Below are 25,055 nucleotides of genomic sequence, written 5' to 3'. Positions count from 1 at the left end.
TCTTTGAACTGGTGATTTCAAGTTCTCTGGATAAATACCCAGCAGTGGAATAGCTGGATCATATGGTATTTCTATTTTTAATTTTTTGAGAAATCTCCTTACAGTTTTCCACAGTGGCTGCACCAGTTTGCATTCTCACTAACAGTGTACGAGGGTTCCCTTTTCTCACATCCTCTCTAACATTTGTTGTTTTTCTGTCTTGTTAATTATAGCCATTCTAACAGGTGTAATATTATATCTTATTGTAGTTTGCATTTGCATTTCCCTAATAATTAGTGATATTGAGCATCTTTTCCTGTGCCCGTTGGTCATCTGAATATCTTCTTTGGAAAAATGTCTGTTCACATCCTCTGTCCATTTTTTTTTTATTATTATTAATGTTATGATAGATTACAACCTTGTGAGATTTCAGTTGTACATTTTTGTTAGTCATGTTGTGGGTACACCACTTCCCCCTCTGTGCCCTCCCCCCACCCCCCCTTTTCCCTGGTAACCACCGATCAGATCTCCTTATCAGTATACTAATTTCCACCTATGAGTGGAGTCATATAGAGTTCGTCTTTCTCTGACTGGCTTATTTTGCTTAACATAATACCCTCGAGGTCCATCCATGTTGTTGTGAATGGGCCAATTTTGTCTTTTTTTATGGCTGAGTAGTATTCCATTGTGTATATATACCACATCTTCTTTATCCAATCATCAGTTTCTGGGCATGTAGGCTGGTTCCACGTCTTGGCTATTGTAAATAATGCTGCGATGAACATAGGGGTGCAACGGACTCTTGAGATTTCTGATATCAGGTTCTTAGGATAGATACCCAGTAATGGGATGGCTGGGTCATAGGGTATTTCTATTTTTAACTTTTTGAGAAATCTCCATACTGTTTTCCATAGTGGCTGTACCAGTTTGCATTCCCACGAACAGTGTATGAGGGTTCCTTTTTCTCCACAACCTCTCCAACATTTGTCACTCTTGGTTTTGGATGTTTTTGCCAATCTAAGGGGTGTAAGGTGATATCTTAGTGTAGTTTTGATTTGCATTTCCCTGATGATTAGCGATGATGAACATCTTTTCATGTGTCTATTGGCCATATTCATATCTTCTTTTGAGAAATGTCTGTTCATGTCCTCTGCCCATTTTTTGATCGGGTTGTTTGTTTTTTTGTTGTTAAGCAGTGTGAGTTCTTTGTGTATTATGGAGATTAACCCTTTGTCAGATAAGTGGCTTGTAAATATTTTTTCCCAATTAGTGAGCTGTTTTTTTGTTTCAATCCTGTTTTCCCTTGCCTTGAAGAAGCTCTTTAGTCTGATGAAGTCCCATTTGTTTATTCTTTCTATTGTTTCCCTCAACTGAGGAGTTACAGTGTCCGAAAAGATTCTTTTGAAACTGATGTCAAAGAGTGTACTGCCTATATTCTCTTCCAAAAGACTTATTGTCTCAGGCCTAATCTTTAGGTCTTTGATCCATTTTGAGTTTATTTTGGTGTGTGGTGAAAAAGAATGGTCAATTTTCAATCTTTTGCATGTGGCTGTCCAGTTTTCCCAGCACCATTTGTTGAAGAGACTTTCTTTTCTCCATTGTAGGCCCTCTACTCCTTTGTCGAAGATTAGCTGTCCATAGATATGTGGTTTTATCTCTGGGCTTTCAATTCTGTTCCATTGATCTGTGGACCTGTTTTTGTACCAGTACCATGCTGTTTTGATCACTGTAGCTTTGTAGTATGTTTTGAAATCGGGGATTGTGATTCCGCCGGCTTTGTTTTTCTTGCTCAGGATTGCTTTAGCAATTCGCGGTCTTTTGTTGCCCCATATGAATTTTAGGATTGTTTGTTCAATTTCTGTGAAGAATGTTCTTGGGATTCTGATTGGGATAGCATTGAATCTGTATATTGCTTTAGGTAGTATGGACATTTTAACTATGTTTATTCTTCCAATCCATGTGCAAGGAATGTCTTTCCATCTCTTTATGTCATCGCCAATTTCTTTCAAGAAAGTCTTGTAGTTTTCATTGTATAGATCCTTCACTTCCTTGGTTAAGTTTATCCCAAGGTATTTTATTCTTTTCGTTGCGATTGTGAATGGGATTGAGTTCTTGAGTTCTTTTTCTGTTAGTTCATTGTTAGTGTATAGAAATGCTACTGATTTATGCATGTTAATTTTATACCCTGCTACTTTGCTGTAGTTGTTGATTATTTCTAATAGTTTTTCTGTGGATTCTTTGGGGTTTTCTATATATAAGATCATGTCGTCTGCAAACAACGAGAGTTTTACTTCTTCGTTACCTATTTGGATTCCTTTTATTTCTTTTTCCTGCCAAATTGCTCTGGCCAGCACCTCCAGTACTATGTTGAATAGGAGTGGTGAAAGTGGGCACCCTTGTCTTGTTCCTGTCCTCAGAGGGATGGCTTTCAGTTTTTGTCCATTAAGTATGATGTTGGCTGTGGGTCTATCATATATGGCCTTTATTATGTTGAGGTACTTTCCTTCTATACCCATTTTACTGAGGGTTTTTATCATAAATGGGTGTTGGATCTTGTCGAATGCTTTCTCTGCATCTATTGAGATGATCATGTGGTTTTTTTTTTTCATTTTGTTGATGTAGTGTATCACGTTGATTGACTTGCGGATGTTGAACCATCCCTGTGTCCCTGGTATAAATCCCACTTGATCATGGTGTATAATCTTTTTGATGTATTGCTGTAATCGGTTTGCCAAAATTTTGTTGAGGATTTTTGCATCTATGTTCATCAGTGATATCGGCCTGGAGTTCTCCTTCTTTGTGTTGTCCTTGTCAGGTTTGGGGATCAGAGTGATGTTGGCTTCATAGAATGTGTTAGGGAGTTCTCCATCTTTCTCAATTTTCTGGAGCAGTTTGAGGAGAATAGGTATTAAGTCTTCTTTGAATGTTTGGTAGAATTCTCCAGAGAAGCCGTCTGGTCCTGGACTCTTATTTTTGGGGAGGTTTTTGATTACTGTTTCTATTTCCTTACTTGTGATTGGCTATTCAGATTCTCCATTTCTTCCTGATTCAGCTTGGGGCGATTGTAGGAGTCTAGGAATTTGTCCATTTCTTCCAGGTTGTTCAATTTGTTGGCATATAGTTTTTCATAGTATTCTCTTATGATCTCTTGTATTTCATTGGTATCTGTTGTGATTTCTCCTCTGTCATTCCTAATTTTATTAATTTGCGATTTCTCTCTTCTTTTCTTGGTGAGTCTGGCTAGGGGTTTGTCAATTTTGTTAATTCTTTCGAAGAACCAACTCTTTGTTTCATTGATCCTTTCTATTGTCTTTTTTGTTTCAATATCATTTGTTTCTTCCATTTTTTTTTTTTTTAAAGATTTTGTTTTTCCTTTTTCTCCCCAAAGCCCCCCGGTACATAGTTGTATATTTTTAGTTGTGGGTCCTTCTAGTTGTGGCATGTGGGACGCCGCCTCAGCATGGCTTGATGAGTGGTGCCGTGTCTGCGCCAGGATTCGAACCGGTGAAACCCTCGGTCCCCAAAGCAGAGCACGTGAACTTAACCACTTGGCCATGGGGCTGGCCCCTCTCTGCCCATTTTCTGATTGAGTTGTTTGGTTTTTTGTTGTTGAGTTGTATGAGTTCTTTGTGTATTTTGGAAATTACCTCCTTGTTGGATAAATGATTTGCAAATATTTTCTCCCAGTTGGTGGGTTGTATTTTTGTTTTGTTTATGGTTTCCTTTGCCTTGCAGAAGCTCTATAGTCTGATGTAGTTTCACTTGTTGATTTTTTCTTTGTTTCCCATGCTTGAGTAGACATGGTATTCAAAAAGATACTGCTAAGACTGATGTCAAAGAGTGTACAAGCTATATCTTCTGCTATGAGTTTTGTTTTTTGTTTTGAGGAAGGTTAGCCCTGAGCTAACATCTGCTGCCCATCCTCCTCTTTTTGCTGAGGAAGACTGGCCCTGAGCTAACATCTGTGCCCATCTTCCTCTACTTTATATGTGGAACGCCAGCCACAGCCTGGCTTGACAAGTGGTGTGGAGGTCTGCACCTGGGATCCAAACCAGCAAACCCCAGGCCACCAAAGTGGAACTTGCAAACTTAACTTCTGCGTCACTGGGCCGACCCCTCTGCTATCAGTTTTATGATTTCAGGTCTCACCTTCAAGTCTTTAATCCATTTTTAGTTTAAGTTTTGTGTATGGTGTAAGATAATGGTCTACTTTCATTCTTTTGCAAGTGGCTGTCCAGTTTTCCCAGCACCATTTATTGAAGAGACTTTCCTTTCTCCATTGTATGTTCTTGGCTCCTTTGTTGAAGATTAGCTGTCCATAGATGTGCAGTTTTATTTCTGGGCTTTCAGTTCTGTTCCATGGATCTGTGTGTCTATTTTTGCACCAGTACCATGCTGTTTTGATCACTATAGCTTTGAAGTATATTTTGAAGTCAGGGATTGTGATGCCTCCAGGTTTGTTCTTTTTTCTTGGGATTGCTTTAGCTATTTGGGGTCTTTTGTTGTTCTGTATGCTTTTGTTGTATGTACGCATGGAATATCTTTCCATTTCTTTACATCATCTTCTATTTCTTTCAAAAATGTCTTATAGTTTTCAGTGTATTGGTCTTTCACTTCTTTGGTTAAATTTGTTCCTAGATATTTTATTCTTTTTGTTGTGATTGTAAATGGGATTGTATTCTTAAGTTTCTTTCTGCTAGCTCATTATTAGTGTATAGAAATGCAACTGATTTTTCTAAGTTGATTTTGTACCCTGCAACTTTGCCGTAGTTGTTGATTATTTCTAATAGCTTTTTGGTGGATTCTCTAGGATTTTCTATATAAAGAATCATGATTTTTGCAAACAGCGAGAGTTTCACTTCTTCCTTTCCAATTTGGATACCTTTTATTTCTTTTTCTTCCCTAATTGCTCTGGTCAAAACCTCCAGCAGTATGTTGAATAGGAGTAGTGAGAGTGGGCACCCTTGTCTCATTCCTGTTCTCAGAGGGATAGTTTTCAGTTTTCACCATAGAGTAGGATATTGGCTGTGGGTTTACCAGATATGGCTTTTATTGTGTTGAGGTACTTTCCTTCCATACTGATTTTACTGAGAACTTTTTTCATAAACGGCTGTTGGATCTTGTCAGATGCTTTCTCTGCTTCTGTTGAGATGATCATGTCATTTTTACTCCTCATTTTGTTAATGTGGTGTATCACATTGATTGATTGTGGATATCGAACCATCCCTGTGTCACTGGTATAAACCCCACTTGATCATGGTGTATGATCCTTTTACTGTATTGCTGTATGTGGTTTGCCAATATTTTGTTGAGGAATTTTGCATCTATTTCATCAGCAGCGTTGGCCTATAATTTTCCTTCTTTGTGCTGTCCTTGTCTGGTTTTGGTATCAGGGGGATGTTGGCCTCACAGAATGAGTTAGGAGGCATTCCATCACCTTCAATTTTTTGGAATGGTTTGAGAAAGATATGTATTAAATCTTCTTTGAATCTTTGGTGGAATTCTCCAGAGAGAGAAGCCAAAGAAGCCATCTGGTCCTGGAATTTCATTTTTTGGGAGGTTTTTGATTGCTGTTTCAATCTCTTTACTTGTGATTGGCCTATTCAGATTCTCTATTTCTTGATTCAGTTTTGGGAGGTTGTATGAGTCTAAGAATTTATTCATTTCTACTAGGTTATCCTAGTAGAAATTTGTTGGCATATAGTTTTTCATAGTATTCTCTAATAATCCTTTATATTTCTGTGGTATCCATTGTAATTTCTCCTCTTTCATTTCTAATTTTGCTTATTTGAGCCCTCTCTCTTTTTTTCCTTAGTGAGTCTGGTTAAAGGTTTGTCAATTTTTTTTATCTTCTCAAAAGCCAGCTCTTAGTTTCATTGATCCTTTCTACTGTTTTTTTTGGTCTCTATTTCATTTATTTCTGCTCTAATTTTTTTTTTAAAGATTTTATTTTTCCTTTTTCTCCCAAATCCCCCTGGTATATAGTTGTGTAATTTTTTTTTTATAGTGGGTCATCCTAGTTGTGGCATGTGGGATGCTGCCTCAGCATGGCCTGAAGAGCAGTGCCATGTCCGCACCCAGGATTCAAACCAGCAAAAACCTGGGCCACCACAGCGAACACGCGAACTTAACCACTCAGCCATGGGGCCAGCCCCATCTGCTCTAATTTTTATTATTTCCCTCCTTATGCTGACTTTGGGCTTTGTTTGTTCTTCTTTTTCTAGTTCTGTTAGGTGTAGTTTAAGATTACTTATTTGAGATTTTTCTTGTTGGTTGAGGTGGACCTGTATTGCTATGAATTGCCCTCTTAGAATCGCTTTTGCAGCATCCCAGAAGAGTTGGTATGATTTATTTTCATTTTCATTTGTCTCTGGATATTTTTTTTATTTCTCCTTTGATTTCTTCATTGATACAATGGTTTTTCAGTAGCATGTTGTTTAGTCTCCATATATTTATGACTTTCCCAGCTTCTTTCTTGTAGCTGATTTCTAGTTTCATAGCATTGTGGTCAGAAAAGATGCTAGATATGATTTCAATCTTCTTAAATTTATTGAGGCTTGCTTTGTTTCCCAACATATGATCTATCCTTGAGAATGTTCCATGTGCACTTGAGAAGAATGTGTATTCTGCTGTTTTTGGGTGGAATGTTCTCTATATATCTATTAAGTCCATCTGGTATAGGTTTTCATTTAAGTCCACTATTTCCTTGTTGACTTTCTGTCTTGATCTATCCATTGATGTATGTGGGGTGTTGAGGTCCCCTACTATTATTGTGTTGCTGTTAATTTCTCACTTTAGATCTGCTAATAGTTGCTTTATATACTTTGGTGCTCCTGTGTTAGGTGCATATATATTCATAACTGTTATGTCCTCTTGGTAGAATGTTCCTTTTATCATTATATACTGCCCCATTGTCTTTTTTATGTTGATGTTTACTTCGTCTGATGTAAGTAAGGCAACACCTGCTTTCTTTTGCTTGCCATTTGCTCTGAGTATCATCTTCCATCCCTTCACTCTAAGCCTGTGTTTGTCTTTAGAGTGAGATGTGTTTTCTGGAGGCAGCACATTGTTGGGCTTGTTTTTTAACCAACACAGCCACTTTGTGTCTTTTGATTGGAAGTTCAATCCATTTACATTTAGAGCGATTATTGATATATGAGGGCTTAATACTGTCATTTTATCTCTTGTTTTCTGGTTGTTCTATATTTCCCTTGTTTTTCTTCCCTTGTATTTCTGACTGCCATTTTAGTTTGGTGATGGTTTTCTCAGTTTTCTCTTTATTTATGATTTGTGTCTCTGCTCTGATTTTTTGTTTAGTGGTTATTATGAGGTTTGTATAAAAGATCTTGTAGATGAGATAGTCCATTGTCTGACAGTTTCTTATCTCCATTAGCCTAAACAGATTCCCTCTCCACTTTCCCATCTAAGTTATTATAACAAATTATCCTGTTTGATGTTGTGAGTTTGTGATTATAGTAGAAAAAGAAGTGTTTATAGTTATTTTAAATGCTTTCCTTTCTGTTATCTTTTATGTTATAATTGAGTATTTGCTAACCTGTCCTGATAGAGAGCTGCAATTTTCTGACTTTGTCTGTCTATTAATCTCCTTGCTCAAGGCTTTCTAAATCTTTGACTTTTTGTTTCAGGTATGAGGGCATCCTTGATCATTTCTTTTAAGGGAGATCTAGTGGTGATGAACTACCTCAGTTTTTGTTTATCTGGGAAAGTTTTTATTTCTCCATCATATCTGAAAGATAGTTTCACTAGATAGAATATTCTTGGGTGGAAGTTTTTTCCTTTCAGTATTTTGAATATATCATTCCACTCTCTCCTAGCCTATAAGGTTTCTGCTGAGAAACCTGCTGAAAGCCTGATAGAGGTTCCTTTGCAGATTATTCTCTTCTGCCTTGCTACCTTTAACATTTTTCCTTTGTCAATGACTTTTACCAGTTTTACTATTATATGCCTTAGAGAGAGTCTTTTTGCATTGATGTAATTAAGAGTTCTATTGTTTTCATATACTTGTAAGTCCACTTCTTTCCCCAGGTTTGGGATGTTCTCAGTTAATATTTCTTTGAACAAGCTCTCTACTTCTTTCTCCCACTCTTCCCTATTGAATGCTTATAACCCTTATGTTGCATTTCCTAATTGAGTCAAATATTTCTCAAAGAATTTCTTCATTTTTTTTAAGCCTTGATTCTCTCTTCTCCTCTACCTGAAGCATTTCTATATTCTGTCCTCTAAATTGCTAATTCTGTCCTACACAATGTCAGCTCTGTTTTTTATGGTTTCTCGATTTTTTTTGTCTCATTCATTGTGTTCTGCTTATTAATTTTATTCCTGAGTTCATTGAACTCTCTTTGTGTTTTCTTAGAACTCACTGAATTTCTTTATAACTCTTTTTGAATTCTCTGTTATTTAGGTTGTAAATTTCTTTGACTTCAGGATTGGCTTCTGGAGACTTGTCATTTTCCTTCTACTCTGGAATGTTAATGTAGTTTTTCATGGTGTTCGATGAAGTGATCCTTTGCTGGTGCACAGTGGTAGTATCAGGTAGCAGATTCCACCTGCCACCACTGGGAGGGCAAGGAGCTGTGTTTTCTGAACCCTGGGAAGTTGTGCATGTAGGGCTATTCTGCATTTGCCTGCTGGCCACAGCTGCTTGGCAGATCACTCATACATACACAGGCACTGGGGTGCAAGTCTGCTGCCTAGGCCAGAGACCAGCTGAGCTGGTGCCCTAGGCCAGGGGGTGGGATGGGGTGGTGGAGGTGGTGGTGGTGCTTTCTTTTGCATGAGTGCAGGCCCGCTCTGTGCTCACCACTCAGTGTGGAGTGTTCCTGTGGGCTGGCCTGCAAGTCTGAAAGTGAAAATGTTTGTGCACAGGTCTGCTTGCTCCCCCACCACCTCTTACAGTCTCATGCCAGCTGCTGCGTGAGGACCTGTGACCTAGATCGCGCTGCTGGGGGTCAAGAGATCTGCTTACCTCTTTCCACTGCTCCCTGTGGATCCAGTACGCCCATCCTTCAGATCTATGGCTGTGTGGATCTCTCAGATGTCCTATTGTGCTTCGTAGGGAATCCTTCATTGGTTAAAGAATGTCCATTTGGTTGTAACTTAGTGGGGAGAGACTAAGGGAACAGCTCACTCTGCCATGATGCTGACATCACTCTAAACACTTTTCTTTAATGCAAGGTTTCTCTGAAACTCTAATATGCTGATGTGAATGGCAGAGTCCTGAGAGAGGAAGCAGTATACTGGAATTCCTGAACTTTGAGTCTGGAACAGTTTTGAGACTCAACTAGTAATAACTCCCAAAAGTGTTTCACAGAACACTGGGTTGGGACATTTTGACTTAGTAAGATGACTGAGATGCTGGTTCTATTGCTTGCTCCTTCCTAGCTGCACAACCTCTTTGAGATTTGAGATGATTACTTAACTTCCTGAGCTTTGGTGAGCATCTGAGATAACTCACATATGCACCTGCTATAGAATAGATGCTCCATCCGTGATAGCTATCCCCACAAATACATCAATCATAACCCATCCTACCACCAGTATGTATATTTCATCAATGGTGCTTTTGTAGTAAGAACAATCAAATGTGTGAGGTGCAATTAAGAAGTCTAAATTCTGAATTGTGCTTTAAAAACATTCCTGCTATGATCACTCTTTATTTTTCCATCTTTCAGAATTGGTACATGGAAGAAATCTGATGCATTTTTCCTAACTCCAAGAAGATCGAAACAGTTTTTATACTGGCCAAGCTAACTTTAAAGAGATTGGTGAAGTCACAGAGAGTATGTTAAATACTAGAAAACTCAATATCCTATTACAAACATGCGAGTAAACATAATTTTCTACAACAAACAAACACATCAAGCCCAGACATGACGTGCCTTGAGACAGGAGGGATTGGAACATAATTAGATAGCTTCCATCCTCTGCCCGGCCCCCATCCTTGGGTGGCAAAAGGGAACAGTGAAGGGGAGTCTTTTTCTTCTTATGGGGGAGATTGAGAAGGGACTGCCTTGTGATGATTGTTCAAAACCTTCTTGGACCAGGGTTTGATCAGACATGGGAAAGTACCATTATCTCTACTTTTGTGCTTTATGAGACAGTAGAGTCAGGCTGAAAAATAGTTTTATTCACCATTTTTCAGAACATCACCTCATATTTTGTGTGATTTATGGTACTAAATATTTTGGATCCAGACAGACATTATGGCCAGATGTTTACTGTATTACACAGTGTTGAAGTTTAAAGCTATAGAACACTTAATCACTAAAGTTCTTAGAAAGAGAGATTCTTGAAAATAAAGTATTTAAATTTATGACGATAGTATACAGAGTACATATACAGTTTTTCAGAAGGACTTTTACCCCAGACTGACTCCTGTTTATATTGTGGATGTCTTCAAGGTATCCCATCTGGAATGCCCTCCAGCCTTTATCTTCCCCTGAGTAATAGAAGGCAATGGCTGAGTCAGTGCCTTCTCTTCCCATAGTCTCATGTCAGAGCTCAAGGATTCTCAATCTCTCAAGGATGTTGCTGTTAGAATCTTGTGTTCTTGATTTTAAGTAAGGCTGTTTGAAAGAATTTGGGGTTACTTATTTATTTGTTATTGTGGTAAGAGCACAGCATCAGACCTCCCTTCTCAAATTTTCAGGTGCACAATACAGTGCTGTCTACAGGGACCGTGTTGCACAGCAGCTCTCTAGAACTTCTTCATCTTGCGTAACCGACACTTCCTACCCACTGAATAGCAACTCCCCATTTGCCCCTCCCCCAGCCCCTGGCAACCAGCACTCTGCTCTCTGTTACCAGGAATGTGACTAGTTTAGAGATCTCATAGGAGGGGAATCATGCAGTATGTGTCCTTCTGCGACGGGTTTATAATTTTTTAAAATTCAACAGTGCTTAACATTTCACAATGAAAAATATCTTTGTTCCTTTTTCTAATATATCCCTAATGACCACGATCAGCCCAGAACTCACTGGCCTCACCACATTTTTATCAGCTAGCCGTGGGGCACATGAGGGGATGACTATTTAGAACTTTCCGTTTGCTTCAACGATTTCTGACACAATCAGGCTCCCTATGATAACAAACCAAATAACCGTCCCCAAGTGTATTTTATGGTCCGTTATGCAGTAGCCGAATCTGATGTGGAGGTAAACATTTCAATAAAATACCAGATTTTCAAAAGGATTTGAGCTTATTTTCAAATTTGCCATTATTATAAAGCCTTGCTTTTGCAGAATGCAAAATGGTACAGCCACTCTGGAAAAGTTTAGCAGTTTCTTATAAAACAAAAAAAGCCATTACCTTACAATGCAGCAACTGCACTCCTGAGCATTTATCACAGGTTCATGAAAACTTATGTTAACATAAAAATATGTGTACGAATGTTCATTGCAGCTTTGTTCAGAATAGCTCAAACATGGGAACAATCCAAATGTCCTTTAATGGGCAAATGGTTAAACAAACTGTGGCACATATATACCACGGAATGCTACTCAACAACAAGAGGAATGAACTATTGATACAATAATTTGGATTGGTCTTAAAGGAATTAGGCTGAGTGAAAAAAAGTCCATCCACAAAGATATGCACCACATGATTCCAGTTATAGAACATTCTTGAATTGACAAAATTATAGAGATGAACAGACTAAGTGTTGCCATGGGTTAGGGACAGGGACGGGGTTGGGGAAAGTGTGCGTGTGTGTGTGTGTGTGTAAAGTGTATGTAAAAGGGCAGCACAGGGGAACCTGGTGGTGATAGAGCTTTTCTGTATCCTGACGTGCTGATTCCATGAATCTACTTGTGATAAAATGGCACAGTATTAAATACACACAGAAAGGTATGTAAAACTGAGAAAATCTGAATAAGATGGTGGGTTGTATCAATGACAGTTCCCTGCTTGCAATATTGTACTACAGTTTTGCAAGATATTACCTTTGAGGGAGACTGGGTGAAGGTTATTTCTTCACCTGTATTATTTCTTACATCTGCATATGAATCTGCAATTATCTCAAAATAAAAAACGTTTAATTAAAAAAAGGTTTTGCTTGTAGCTGAATATATTGCAGGGTAAGCAATTCTTTAAATCTGATAGACTATTACAGAGAAAAGAAAAATTTTTGTTGGTTCCTACTAGGGAATGGTATACATTGCAAAACAGACCTGTAGGCCTCAGGAAAGTTATAAATCACTTCTGTTATCGAGAAAGCAATTTGGTATCAGTATCCTCTAGAAGTCAATGCAAGGATAAGAGCAGCATAAAGTGAAAGAAACCTAGGTAAATTCTCAATAAATTCTAAAAATAAGGGGCCGGCCCCGTGGCCGAGTGGTTAAGTTCACGCGCTCCACTGCGGCAGCCCAGGGTTTCATTGGTTCAAATCCTGGGCGCGGACATAGCAACGCTCATCAGGCCATGCTGAGGCGGTATCCCACATGGCACAACTAGAAGGACCCACAACTAAGAATATACAACTATGTACTGGGGGCCTTTGGGAAGAAAAAGGGAAAAAATAAATTCTAAAAATGAACTTTCAATTATGTTTCTTATTCTGTAAGCTCAGAATGGGCTCTCTACTTCCGCACATCCAGGCTGAAAATTTTCCCACAGGCCAGTTTCTATGTTTGGACATTAACAATTATTTTGTCACACTTAAAAAACATCTATCCAACAAATGGCTCTTTGTTCTTACTGTGTGGAAGGCACTGTGGGGGTGCAAAGGGATGACAGGCATCGAGGGCCTCAAAGAATGTACAGAAGCCCACTGAGGAACACAGGGCAGCAGGAATAGGAGTGTGATGGACACCTTTGGGTGGAGACAGATGAAGGCCAGGGCTGTGCAGAGGGGGACCAGTCTCTGTGTGTGTGTGTGTAGAGTTAGGGATGAGGACTGAGGAGATCAGAGAATGATTCCCAGAGATGGTATTTAGACTGATCTTGAAGTGATTGCCTATGTCACTCTTTAAATTTAAATACAACACAATTAAATTATAAATATATTTGGCTAAACAAATATGGCTAGCGGCTTCCACATTTGGCAGCACAGATACAGGACATTTCTATCACTGAGAAAGTTCTGTGGGGCCATATGTGCCTAGAATTTGACTATGCCGAGATGGGGAAGGGCACTCTAGGTGGAGCAGGCAGCAAGAACAGGCAGGGAGGGGTGTGCACGGGGCAGCAGGAGATGAATGTGAACAGCAAATTGGAATCAGATTGTGAAGGACCCGGATGGAAGTTCAGGGGTATGAAGAGCAGCATCTTTCTTTTTTTTCATTTAACAATATATCCTGGGGATCGGGAGGTATTAGTAGAGAGTTTCCATATTCCTTTCTGTAGCTGCATAGAACTCCATCATTGAAGGTAATGTAATTTATTCAGCCAGTCCCTCTTGATGGACACCTGGTCTGCTTCCAGTCTTTCACTATTACAAGCAATGCCTAATGTATGAGATATTTCATATTTTAAGCAAAGTCCTCTTGAACTCAGAACCCAATTCTCTAGCGCTTCCTTGTTTGAAAAATGGCAGTTAGGGGCTGGAGTAGAGGGGAGAGAATGTCCTGTGTTTAAATCGCCATCTTGTGGTGGTTTCAGATTCCTCCTTAAGGTTTTTAAACCCACCCTCTGGCTTTGCAATGGTAGGCACAGAGGCGGGGGGTCAGTAGTGGGCACTCACTTACCAGCAAAATCATTTGCTTGGAGTCAAAGATGCCCTCAGTACCACCTCAGTACCCTTGTCTTCTCCAGCTGTTACTTTGACTGTATTGTCCCACTTACCACTTAGGGTCTCAAAGAGACTTCTCATTGCTCTGGGTTTGCATTAAAGCCCAGCAAAAGGGGCCAGCCCCTTGGCCGAGTGGTTAAGTTCGTGTGCTCCACTTCGGTGGCCTGGCCAGGGGTTTCGCTGGTTCAGATCCTGGGCGCCAAGCCATGCTGAGGAGGCATCCCACATGCCACAACTAGAAGGATGCACAACTAAAAATACGAAACTATGTACCGGGGGGCTTTGGGAGGAAAAGGAAACATAAAAGCTTTAAAAAAAAAGAATAAACTATTGACACTTGCAACAACTTGGATGGATCCCAAGGACAATATGCTGAGTGAAAAAAGCCAGTCCCCAGAGGTGTATACTGTATGACTCCATTTATATAACATTCTTAAAATGACAAAACTGTAGAGACAAACAACAGATTAGTGATGGTCAGGGGATAGAGATGAGGGCAGAGTGCGGGTGAAGTGTGCGTGTGTAACCATAAATAGGTAGCACAAAGGAGTTCCGTTGTGACCATAGGCATTTGTATCTTGATCATGGTGGTGATCATGTGAATCCACATGCGACATTACTTAGGCTGCACATACACACATATATTAGTGAAACCTGGTGAAATCTGAATAGGATCTGTCAATTGTGCGAATGAGACCTATTACCTGGTTTGGATATTGTACTATAGTTATGTAAGACTACAATCGGGGAAATTGGGTGAAGGGTACAGAGGACCTCTCTGGACTATTTTTGCAACTTCCTCTGAGTCTATAATTATTTTGAAATGAAACATTTTAAAAGTCTAAAAGAAAGGTACTAAGTTAGATGTGGCCAACTTCTCTTTTATGGCTTCTAGGTTTCCAGTATTGGTTAAGAATATCTCCCCAACCTCTTGGTTGTAAACGTAGTTTCCTGGATTGTCTTTTAAGATTTTTAAAAATGTTTCAGCCTAATCCATCTGTAATTTATTTTCATCTAAAGTATGATGGGGCCCAACTTTATTTTCTTCCAGTTAGATAAGTTATGCTAATAACATTTATTAAGAAAATCATCCTTTTACCACTGAAGTAAAACACCACCTAAATTATATACAAAATTCCCATGTATATTGGACTGTATTATTTCTGGATTCCCTACGTTGCTCTCCTGACCTGTTTGACTATGCTTTTGTTAATAATTTATTAGATTACATCGATACAGTAGACATTAATCAGGTTTTGGCTGCTCAATAAATTAACTTTGAATGTCCTTTATGTTTGACTATCCCACATAGTCAAAATTCATTCTCCAGTATTCCTCACTGCTTGATAGACATAGATATGACCTTGCCTCTCCCAAAGAAACTAGGAAAGCAGTGAGGTAAGAAGCCTGAGCAGAAACCAGTTGTGGGCACATGGGACAGTGGCCTCCAGCGGCAGAGGCAGCCGTGGTGGAGCTCACACCTTCAGTGCTGAGCGTACTCACAGGAGCTGGCAGATGGATTATTTTTGCTGGAGCAGCCTCTGAACACGGCTAGGTGTTACTCCTGGAAGGTAAGCGCCTGGATCTCTGGGGCTTCCAGACCCCTTTTCAGCTTACACTAGCCAGAGGGGATCCTGGGTTTTACAACTATGAACCCTGACAGATACAAGCTGTTTCACATTTTATTCTGTTATCTCATAGTCGTAAGGCAGGTTCCCTGCCCCTCTCCCGATGCTGCATACTACTTTCTCTTCTCTTTTTCAAATCGTTCTCATAATCTTTGAGGTACTTTTAAAAATCTGCATTCTTATTGGAACTGAACTCAATTCATATATTAATTTTGGAAATATTGGTATTTTTGTTTTCCAAATAAAGAATAATACAGGTTTTCATGTGTTAGATTGCTTCTGTCCTTCAATAAGACTTCATAGCTTTCATCTGGTCTTGTGTCTTTCTTGAAAATCTTATTTCTAGATATAATAGCTTTAGTTGTGATGTACTTGGAATTTTTTTCCTCCATTTCCTTTTCTAGGTGCTTATTTTAGTACAGAAACTTCTTTTGGCTTTTGTATATCTGCCACTTTAGTGTATTCTCTTCCTAGTGCTCATAGCTTTTTATTAGATTCACTTGGGTTTTCAGGTATACAATCAAGAAAAAAAAGAGATAATTTCTTCTTCTCTGACACTATACAATTTTTTAAAACTTTTTATTAAGATTATGATAGTTTACAACCTTGTGAAATTTCAGTTGTACATTATGGTCAGTCATGTTGTAGGTGCACCACTTCACCCTTTGTGCCCCACCCCCCTTTCCTCTGGTAACCACCAATCAATTCTCTGTCTCTATGTTTAACTTCCACCTATGAGTGGAGTCATACAGGGTTCGTCTTTCTCTGTCTGGCTTATTTCACTTAACATAATACCTTTAAGGTCCATCCATGTTGTTGTGAATGGGATGATTTTATCCTTTTTTATGGCTGAGTAGTATTCCATTATATATATATATATATATACACACACACCATATCTTCTTTATCCAATCATCAGTTGATGGGCATTTAGGTTGCTTCCACGACTGACATTATACAATTTTAAAATTTTATCTGTTAAGTTCTCCAAGACAATGTTGACCTACCTTGCACTGATTTTAATCGAGATGACTTTAGTATTTCATTTTTTTTAAAATCTAAATTTGGAACGACTATTGGATTTTGTAAAATATTTCAGCAGTGTCATGATCATATACTTCTTCTGCCTTAATTTTGTGATGAAATATGTTAGATTTCTTGACACTGGCCCACACTTGCATCTTTGGTAGGTGTTTTATTCTTTTGATAAACCATTGGTTTTTATTCGCTAATAAACAGAAATGCCACATTTCCTAGTTCCAGTGCTGAGACAGGTTTTCTTCCATCTTTCATTATTGTGGTCATTTCAATTTTGATGAGAAACGGGAATAGCTGCAACTTTTCCAGGTAATCCTATAAAGTTTTTAATTATTAAAGACAGTTTAGTAGGGAAAGAAATCCTTCATAATTCCACTATCTTAAATTACTAACAGCTCTTGCTGTTGTGCTATAAACCCCCTTGTGCTTGTCAGAAAGTCTGCAGCCCCTTGACAACCTCACAAGGAACTCACACCCTAGACAAGGCACCTGCTGCCTTCTGACTCTGGGGGCGGCTCCCGTTTAGAAGAGAGCTTCGCTACTCCTCTTCCTCATGGAAAGGGTGCCATGCAGTGTGCACTGCAGAACTCCGGGGCACCAGTCATTGTGCCTATTTTTTTTTTTTTTTGAGGAAGGCTAGCCCTGAGCTGACATCTGCCACCAATTTTCCTCCTTTTGCTGAGGAAGATTGGCCCTGAGCTAACATCCGTGCCCATCTTCCTCTACTTTATATGTGGGACGCCTGCCACAGCATGGCTTGACAAGTGGTGCATAGGTCTGCACCCGGGATCCAAACTGGTGAACCCTGGGCCGCCAAAGCAGAATGTGCGAACCTAACTGCTGCGCCACCGGGCCAGCCCCATGTACCCATTTATAGCTATTAATTTCCCAACAGATGTCAGTAGAATGACTTGAGGAAGGAGTACCAGTGAGGCTGCCATGACACCGTTCTGGAACAAGGCTAGATGTTACCTGGGACCCTTAGTCAGTTCTGGCACCAAGAAACACCTGTGCCAAGTGGGGCATCTGAGAGCAGCTATTTTCATCCATGCCTTTCGCCCCTTGATCCCATTACCAAACAACAACAAAAGTCAAGCTCTCCCCACAACAGCCCCTACTGGTAATGTTTTATTTCTTAAGCAGAATGGTGGTTTCAGAGGTGTTCATTTTATTATGTTTCGTAATTTACGTACAGGTTACATATATTCATTTTGAAGGCTTTGAGACAAATAAAAAAGCACATATATACAAGTAAGAATGCCATTATCATGGAGATGACCTTGAATTTGTTTACATTTTTCTTCAAATAAACCTCAGTACTCTTAGTATTACTAGCAAGCATCTTGCAATGCACCTCATATACCTGTCGATGCTAGGGTTAGAAATCAATCTTCTGTTAAAGTATTTAGAAAGAATAGTAATGCCTTTTTTTTTAAAAAAAGATTACTTTATACACCAGGTAATTCTACTGTAACTTGTTATAATCTATATTCGCAGTATTGGTGTGATAGCAGGCTACTAAGTTTCTTTCAGCCTGTCCCTAGGATTTGAGCAGTCACTGAGTGGCAGAAATTTCCACAATCTATTACATATAAGTTGGAACATTATTAGCTGCTACTCTGAGCAGCATCCAGATTTCAAAATTTCTGTTCAGTTAGAAAAGCTAAAACCTGATCTTAAAATGATGTTTGGGTGCAGGATATACACAGTGTTATGTCAACCCTGTGATAGAGACTCCCAGCTGTGCTCGACATCCAATTCTCTGCCGCTTCCTCAGTAACGAATCCTGAAATGCTAATTTGGCCCCTGACAGCCCAGAGTAAAGACTATTATTTTCCATCCCTCTTTGTAACTAGTAGGGTCGGGTCAAGGTTGTGTTGATTAAGACTATGTGGTGTGAATAACTTGTAAGAAGAGTTCTTAAAAGAAGGGGCAGAAATGTTGATAAATTTCTAGCTGGTGCAGCTGTGTACAACCATGACCTGAAAGCCACATGTTAAGAACAGTGAAGAGCAATACAGAAGGAACCTGGATCCCTGACCCTGCAGTGTCACAGCAGCGCTGGACTGCCTCCCCAGACTTTTACATGCAAGAAAAAGAAACTTCCACCTCATTTAAATCACTATTGTTTGGGGACACAGCCAAACTAATACGTAACACCAAGTTTAGGCCTAATTTCCTTAACCTAAAGGTTGATACAAGTGATATATTGCACCTGATGGCAGTTCCATCTATTGCTAAGATGATGTAAGATGGAAGCTGTTTCCCACAGAGAACACTGTGTGTCACAGAGATATTTTGAGAGGGGCTTAACTCCAAATATTTGACTTCCAACTAGCCTACAAGTACACCGATGGTTTTAGAAAGAAACATCAAGAACACCAAAGAGTAAATTGCCTTAGACTAGCTTAGCATGCAAAACGACTGAGAAGTCCCTTCTCATAAGAACTATAATGAGCAATTTAAACAAATCAAAAATGGTTTGTTGTATTTACAATACTCAACACATTTGACAAATAACATATTTGCATTCCCTAAGTCTTTTGGAAAGTAATTCCAGTTTGTGCAAAGAGTTTACAGGAAAGCCTTAAGACATCTATTAGACATCTTAAACTCCAGATTTTGAAAGATGTTTCACACTATATTAATAGAGGACTGTTTTTAATTAAGAAAAGCTAAACTCTGTAGTTAAGTATTGCCTTTCAACATCTTTAACCCAAATACAAACCAGAGTAGCTTATGAAATAATATCATTAGATTTGGATGAATTATTTCCACTGCCCCCCAACCCCAATCAGACGCATGCGCAGAGTAAACATGGTAAATTACAGTACTGACATTTTCCTTCAGTACTCTTTTTGGACTCTCTCAACTATTGTTCTACTCAATCCAGGGTACAGATAGGTAGGATCCAGTCTGGGGACTTCCTAAACCACTACCCCTTGCTCCCGAATAAGGAAGGATTTCTGTACGTACGTGCAGACAGGTCAGGATTAGAGAGATTTTTAAGTAGTTTCTCTAGGATGCCTTGTTTGCTAATCAGAACAAGGTTCCCCTCCAGGCTTGACAAAGCCGAAAGGGAGCAGTTAACTCCCAACTAACCAACTAACCTTTTGGGGACCATCTAATCAAAGCCTCCAAAGGACAACAGGCTCCTCTCTCTTCCCTCCTCCCTGAATCCCTACCATGATTTTAGTGCCTTCCGAGTTAATGATGGAGAATAGTTCCTGGGTTCAGATTCCAGAAATTGCTTTAATAGAACATAAAGATCTTCCGCAACAGGTAGACAGCAATGAATGATACTTTAATCGTGCAAGGGTTTGCACCTCATGCATGTGAAAGAGAATGAACTTACTAATTTTATTTTTTTGAGGAAGATTAGCCCTGAGCTAACTGCTGCCAATCCTCCTCTTTTCGCTGAGAAAGACTGGCCCTGAACTAACATCCATGCCCATCATCCTCTACTGTATACGTGGGACGCCTACCACAGCATGGCGTGCCAAGCGGTGCCATGTCTGCACCCGGGATCTGAACCGGTGAACCCCGGGCCGCGGAGAAGTGGAATGTGTAAACTTAACCACTGCGCAACCAGGCTGGCCCCTGAACTTACTAATTTTATCACTCATAGCTGCCATCTCTTAAAACATAAAATCCATGTCCTAGCTCTTGAGCCAAGGGGAAGGGACAGAGATATCTCCACACTTGATTCACCCCAATTTAGCAATGCACTTCTCCATCTCCACCCTACATCTCTCCTGAAAAGACAGTGTCTCTAATACCTGGTGTAGATGGTTGAACGGGACATACTAATCTGGAGAAATAAAGTCCAACATTTGACACAACCAACAAAATTCCAAGATAAAGAAATGGTGAGGTAGAGTTGAGAGAGTTCAATTAAATTTTTGGGGCATAGATCTTTCGGCACATTCTAAAATTACAGACTCCCTATTGAATTCTCCCTTGTGATACCTTTACAAAGTGCTGGAAACTTAGGAATTCTTGCATCTATTTAGGAAACATCTATGTAAAGCTAATAAAGTCATTTGAAGAAATCCATTCCTGGCACTTTAGCTTATTTACCCAGAGACTGAAGCAAATAATAACAATGCTATCCATTTGCTGAATTTATTTAAACAAATCAATTTAGAAATATCATAAACAAAACTTCAGACATGTAAACATACTGCCATGTTCCTGAAACAGATGTTAAATCTGATAAAAGTTAATAATCATTTGTTAGGAAAGCTGTCCATTAATAAGGCCAGTCTTCAGCAAAACTAAAACCATTTTGTTTCTTTAGCTTTCCTAGTCTGACAATGCAATACTATCAAACCACAAATATAATAAAGACAACATTGGATGGATAGATCAGTACCATTGGTTACAGCTGTTAAACGGTTTCATTCTTGGTGCCACATAAAAACAATTAAGCCAATCACATCCAATAAATCATGGCTTTTTTTCTTTATCACAATTCACTAAGTGATGTTAATTATGGTCCTTGTCAAACACATTTGGTAAAGGCTATTTACAGTGTACATGGCTGAGCATGCACTATTTATAATTACAAAGATACCTGCCAGTTTATTACAATAAAATTACACAGTGCCTGAAAATGGTGAAACATCTCACACATCATTTAAATCAATACAGTTTCAAGCAGGAAACGTTCCTTATTTGATCACAATTGCAATAATTACATGAAAACTCTTATAAAAACATGAATCCCCTTCAAGAAATTGATGCATATTCTACTCACTACAGGTTAAGGCAGTAAAAAAATGTATTCCTGATAACTGGAGGTCTTGACAATGTCAATTAAAGCTGTCTGACTCTAGTTTTTCATTCTCCATCATATACTCACAATTCTGTTTGTACAACTAGCTTGTGAAAGATTTTATTTTTGAAGTCAAAAAGTATCAGTAACGAAGAAGAGTTGACACTGGAAAAAAGTAATTGCTAGGGAAAGGAAAAATGTAAGTTGGATTTTGCCTGAAAGTTCTTAAATCATAAACAAGAGCATTGTTTGTGAGTCTGAATCTTAAAAGTATAAAACAAATACATATAGTTTACCTTTCTTAATTTAAAATATACTGTACTTTGAACAATTCAAGTAATGTAAGACTATCAAAAATAAGTTCATAAGCCATACAAGTGTCTACTGCATTTTCAATGTTTTAATTAAGAACTTTTTAAAAACTGTAAACTAAACCATGACAGTTTAGTTAAACAAACATTAAATGACTTTTTATTTGCACTTGTGATTCCTTTAATACAAATTGCTACCAACAAATATGTAAAGATATGGCAGATTATGCATTTGATCAAAGCACTTTGATTTAAGCATAAAACAAATGGTATAAGTTCTGTGCATAAGATCCAAGAAGCTGCCTAGCAATTTGCAGGCAACCATCTCTCTAATCAGAATCCTTTATTCCTCGGCTGCAGATGAGATAGGGCACAATCTGTTGTAAACAGGGCACTGTTGTAAAACCAGGATAATATTCTTAAGTTAGGATCGTTCTTGTTAAATTGAAAAGACTTTCCCCAAATGTCTTCCAGCACTGTAGTATATTCTGCTGACCTCTTAATTTCATAAATTAACTTTCCTTTGATTCCATTTTTATGGTGGTTGTGTTCACAGTTTTGTTTTAAAAATTGGTTTAAATTTATATAAAACTCTGTACATGTTCACAAATTATTGCATAAACAGCATAATCTTCAAGACAGTGTTTGCAAACACATGTCCAATTCAGGAAAAAAAATATTCACGTTTCCCGTCTGGCTTTTTTCTTCTTTTTTATTTGTTTGGGAGATTCCCAGCTAGTTTCAGACTTGGCTAATGGGGCGAAAAAAAAGAAAAAAGGGAAGGGAAGAGAAAAAAGTTAGGAAGATAGTGAATACTGTTGTCTCCACAATGTAAAAGCAGTATCAATGAAAACATGTTTGAAATCCACTAATAATGCATTAGCCTTAAATTTTAAGTTTTTAAGTTCTAGTTCCACGTTTTTAGGTTATTCTGTCTGCCTTCCTCCTTTCAATTCCAGTGTATTATTTGGTTTAACCACATGGATGATATTTCACCAGTTTTGACCTAGAAAAACCATCATTTAATATGGCTTAATTTAAGTAACAAAAGTGAAAATAGGTAAAATGGACAATAAAGGTAGTAGAGGGAGAAAAGGAGGGGGGAAAAAGGACACAGATCCATCTGCAGACTTGAGAACATGTGCACAGAGAAAGGGAGGGACCAGGTGGACAAGGGCAGGTACCAAGTCCTCTGTGTAGGTTCTTGGCCAGCCACTCTTGACTGGAGTGATTTTAGCTCCTTGGACCTTACAATGGAGGTCCACAAGGTTCCAAGGAGTCGAGCCTTGGCGAGGGAAAGAAAAGGCTGATCTATTAATCCATTAGACGTCTAAGATCAGAAGTCTAACTATCTTAGATTTCTAAGATATTAACACTTATAAACAGTACAGAGAACACACAAAAGAACCAAAAAGGAGGATTACTTACTCTGTGAAGGAGGCACACTATTTTGCTTAGTATTCGACTTGGATTTATCTGTCTCTTGTAGCATCGGTGGCACTTGGGAAGAGCTCTTGTCAGAATCGTTTTTTGACAAAGTAACAGATGGCTCGGTAGAAATAGCAGGTGGAAGAGTCTTGATAGGCTATTTTGGAATAAAATGATCTTAGATTTTTGTAAAAAGTTTCAAAGAAAATTAAATATCATAGTAATACCAAGAGGTTGTAAGTAAATACTAAGCAAATAAATACTAAGATGGTTTCCAGAAGTGCTCCGACTCATGCCTGCCCTCTAGTGACATAACCTGATAGATCTTTACCTACAATAACCACAAATACAGGTTGAGATAAAAATGGATGAATTTACAAGATGTTTACTGAATCTCAAATAGGAGTGAATAATTCCATTTTTATTAACTTCCATATTTTTCTTTTCCATTACAAATCGCATGATTGTACACTTGTTAGCAATTCAGTGGTTCTGTCCACTTCCTACCAACTCTGAATTTCTGAAAATTTTTTCATGTGAAAGACAAAAAGAAAATAGCCAATTTCAGAACTACCACTAGGTGATATCCCCTTTTCTCCTTCTCAAGAGGTAGGGATATCTTAAGCAGCAGCAAGAATAGCTTCAGTTTCCTACCCAAGGAAAAACATGGCCTCATACAAAAGCAGACTAGGGCTACTAGTCCTGCCGATGAAAGCAGCTAGTAAAACTCAGGTCCAAATCTTCAGAGTTTTATCCAGTCTGGTAGTGAGACCCTAATGCTTGGGGCCCAGACTCTTTTTTTTAAGATTTTATTTTTTTCCTTTTTCTCCCCAAAGCCCCCCAGTACATAGTTGTATATTCTTAGTTGTGGGTCCTTCTAGTTGTGGCATGCCACCTCAGCAAGGCCTGATGAGTGGTGCCATGTCTACGCCCAGGATCTGAACGAACGAAACCCTGGGCCGCCGCAGCGGAGCGCAGGAACTTAACCAGTCGGCCACGGGGCTGGCCCCAAGGGCCCAGACTCTTGAGCCTTGCTTTTCTCCTCTCCAACCTGAGAGCAGAAAGTGGGTAAATGATCCAATTCGCCTCTCTGAGGCCTGTTAAGGAATGGTCAGGACCAGGTAATGACAGAGACTCCAACACCTGAAGTACCTTGAGGCTTTAAGAGATGAGTAGATCATCTCACCCTTTAGCTTTACTTGTGACCAGTATTTTGAATACAGAAACAAGGGTAAATAATGTTTCTCTTGCCCCTTGTTCTTCCAGGCTCCGTCGTTCAACAAAGTACAATAGGACAGGAAACAAGAGGAGAAGCTTTGTACACTCGGGAAATTACTGGGATTCCTTCTTCCTACTTCAGGTATCTGAAGCTGCATTTATGTTGCTCAGTTTAGCTTTCTTAATGTTCCCTGTATTTATTTCATACCCCAAAGTTTTATTACATATTTTAAATCTCCTTTTCCCTTCTATTCTCTCATTTATCTACATTATATCACAGAAGGACTCAAATATTCCTTACAAGATGGCTTCTAAGAATGACTAAAGTAAAACATCCAAATGTCAAATGACCCTTTGCAGCCCTACTATTAAACCGAAACAGGTATTGAGAGTGCCTCCTTTTACCACAAAATACACTTAGGGAATGAAAACATCAAATCCAAATAAGAAGTATGGTTAAGATTTTGTTTTAGTACAAGACTGTTACACATTCTTTCTCTTAGTGGTAACTAAGGTTCTTGTCTAAAGCTGTTTCAGTAAATACACAAAGTATATTTACCTTAAATATAACAAATATATTTCATTAAATACACAAAGTATATTTGTAAGCTCCACAAAGGGAGAGGTTTTTCATCTGCTTTGTTCTCTGATGTATCCCCAGAATCTCAAATAGTGTGTGGCATGTAGTAGATTCTCAAAAATTTTTTTTGAATAAGTAAATAAATGAACCATGCAACTCTAGAATTTCATATATTTCAGCATGATATAATTCATCTAATTAGAAATCACAGTTTAAAGAGGCATAGTCTTTGGGTCACTGGCCTAGACCTTTTGTAAAATGCTGCCTTCTGACACACCAAAAATTTCCACAGAAGGCATATATTTAAGAACCTGTCACCAAATTTTAAACATATGTTACATTTCAAGA

At 38.7% G+C, this 25,055-nt stretch overlaps 1 protein-coding gene and 1 long non-coding RNA gene across 7 annotated transcripts in view; one reads left to right on the top strand and one right to left on the bottom strand.

Moving 5' to 3' along the window:
- Positions 1–15,159: 15,159 nt before the first annotated feature.
- LOC138915607 (uncharacterized) lies at positions 15,160–25,007 on the top strand. The gene is made up of 2 exons (XR_011421637.1): positions 15,160–15,298; positions 24,176–25,007. It is a non-coding gene; the product is annotated as an uncharacterized lncRNA (long non-coding RNA).
- MTDH (metadherin) overlaps positions 20,505–25,055 on the bottom strand; it is a 56,188-nt gene continuing 51,637 nt past the window's right edge. For all 6 annotated transcript variants that reach the window (XM_023648743.2, XM_023648741.2, XM_023648744.2 and 3 more), the window contains 2 exons: positions 22,910–23,066; positions 20,505–22,232 (listed from right to left, as the gene is read on the bottom strand). In XM_023648743.2, the coding sequence (XP_023504511.1) occupies positions 22,162–22,232; positions 22,910–23,066 (228 nt within the window). In that variant the 3' untranslated portion in view covers positions 20,505–22,161. The remainder of the gene's footprint in view (positions 22,233–22,909; positions 23,067–25,055) is intronic.

The sequence above is a fragment of the Equus caballus genome, chromosome 9, assembly GCF_041296265.1.
Source record: "Equus caballus isolate H_3958 breed thoroughbred chromosome 9, TB-T2T, whole genome shotgun sequence".
Lineage (NCBI taxonomy): Eukaryota > Metazoa > Chordata > Mammalia > Perissodactyla > Equidae > Equus > Equus caballus.
The sequence above is the reverse complement of the archived record's forward strand: the minus strand, read 5'-3'. Positions and strand labels throughout refer to the sequence as shown.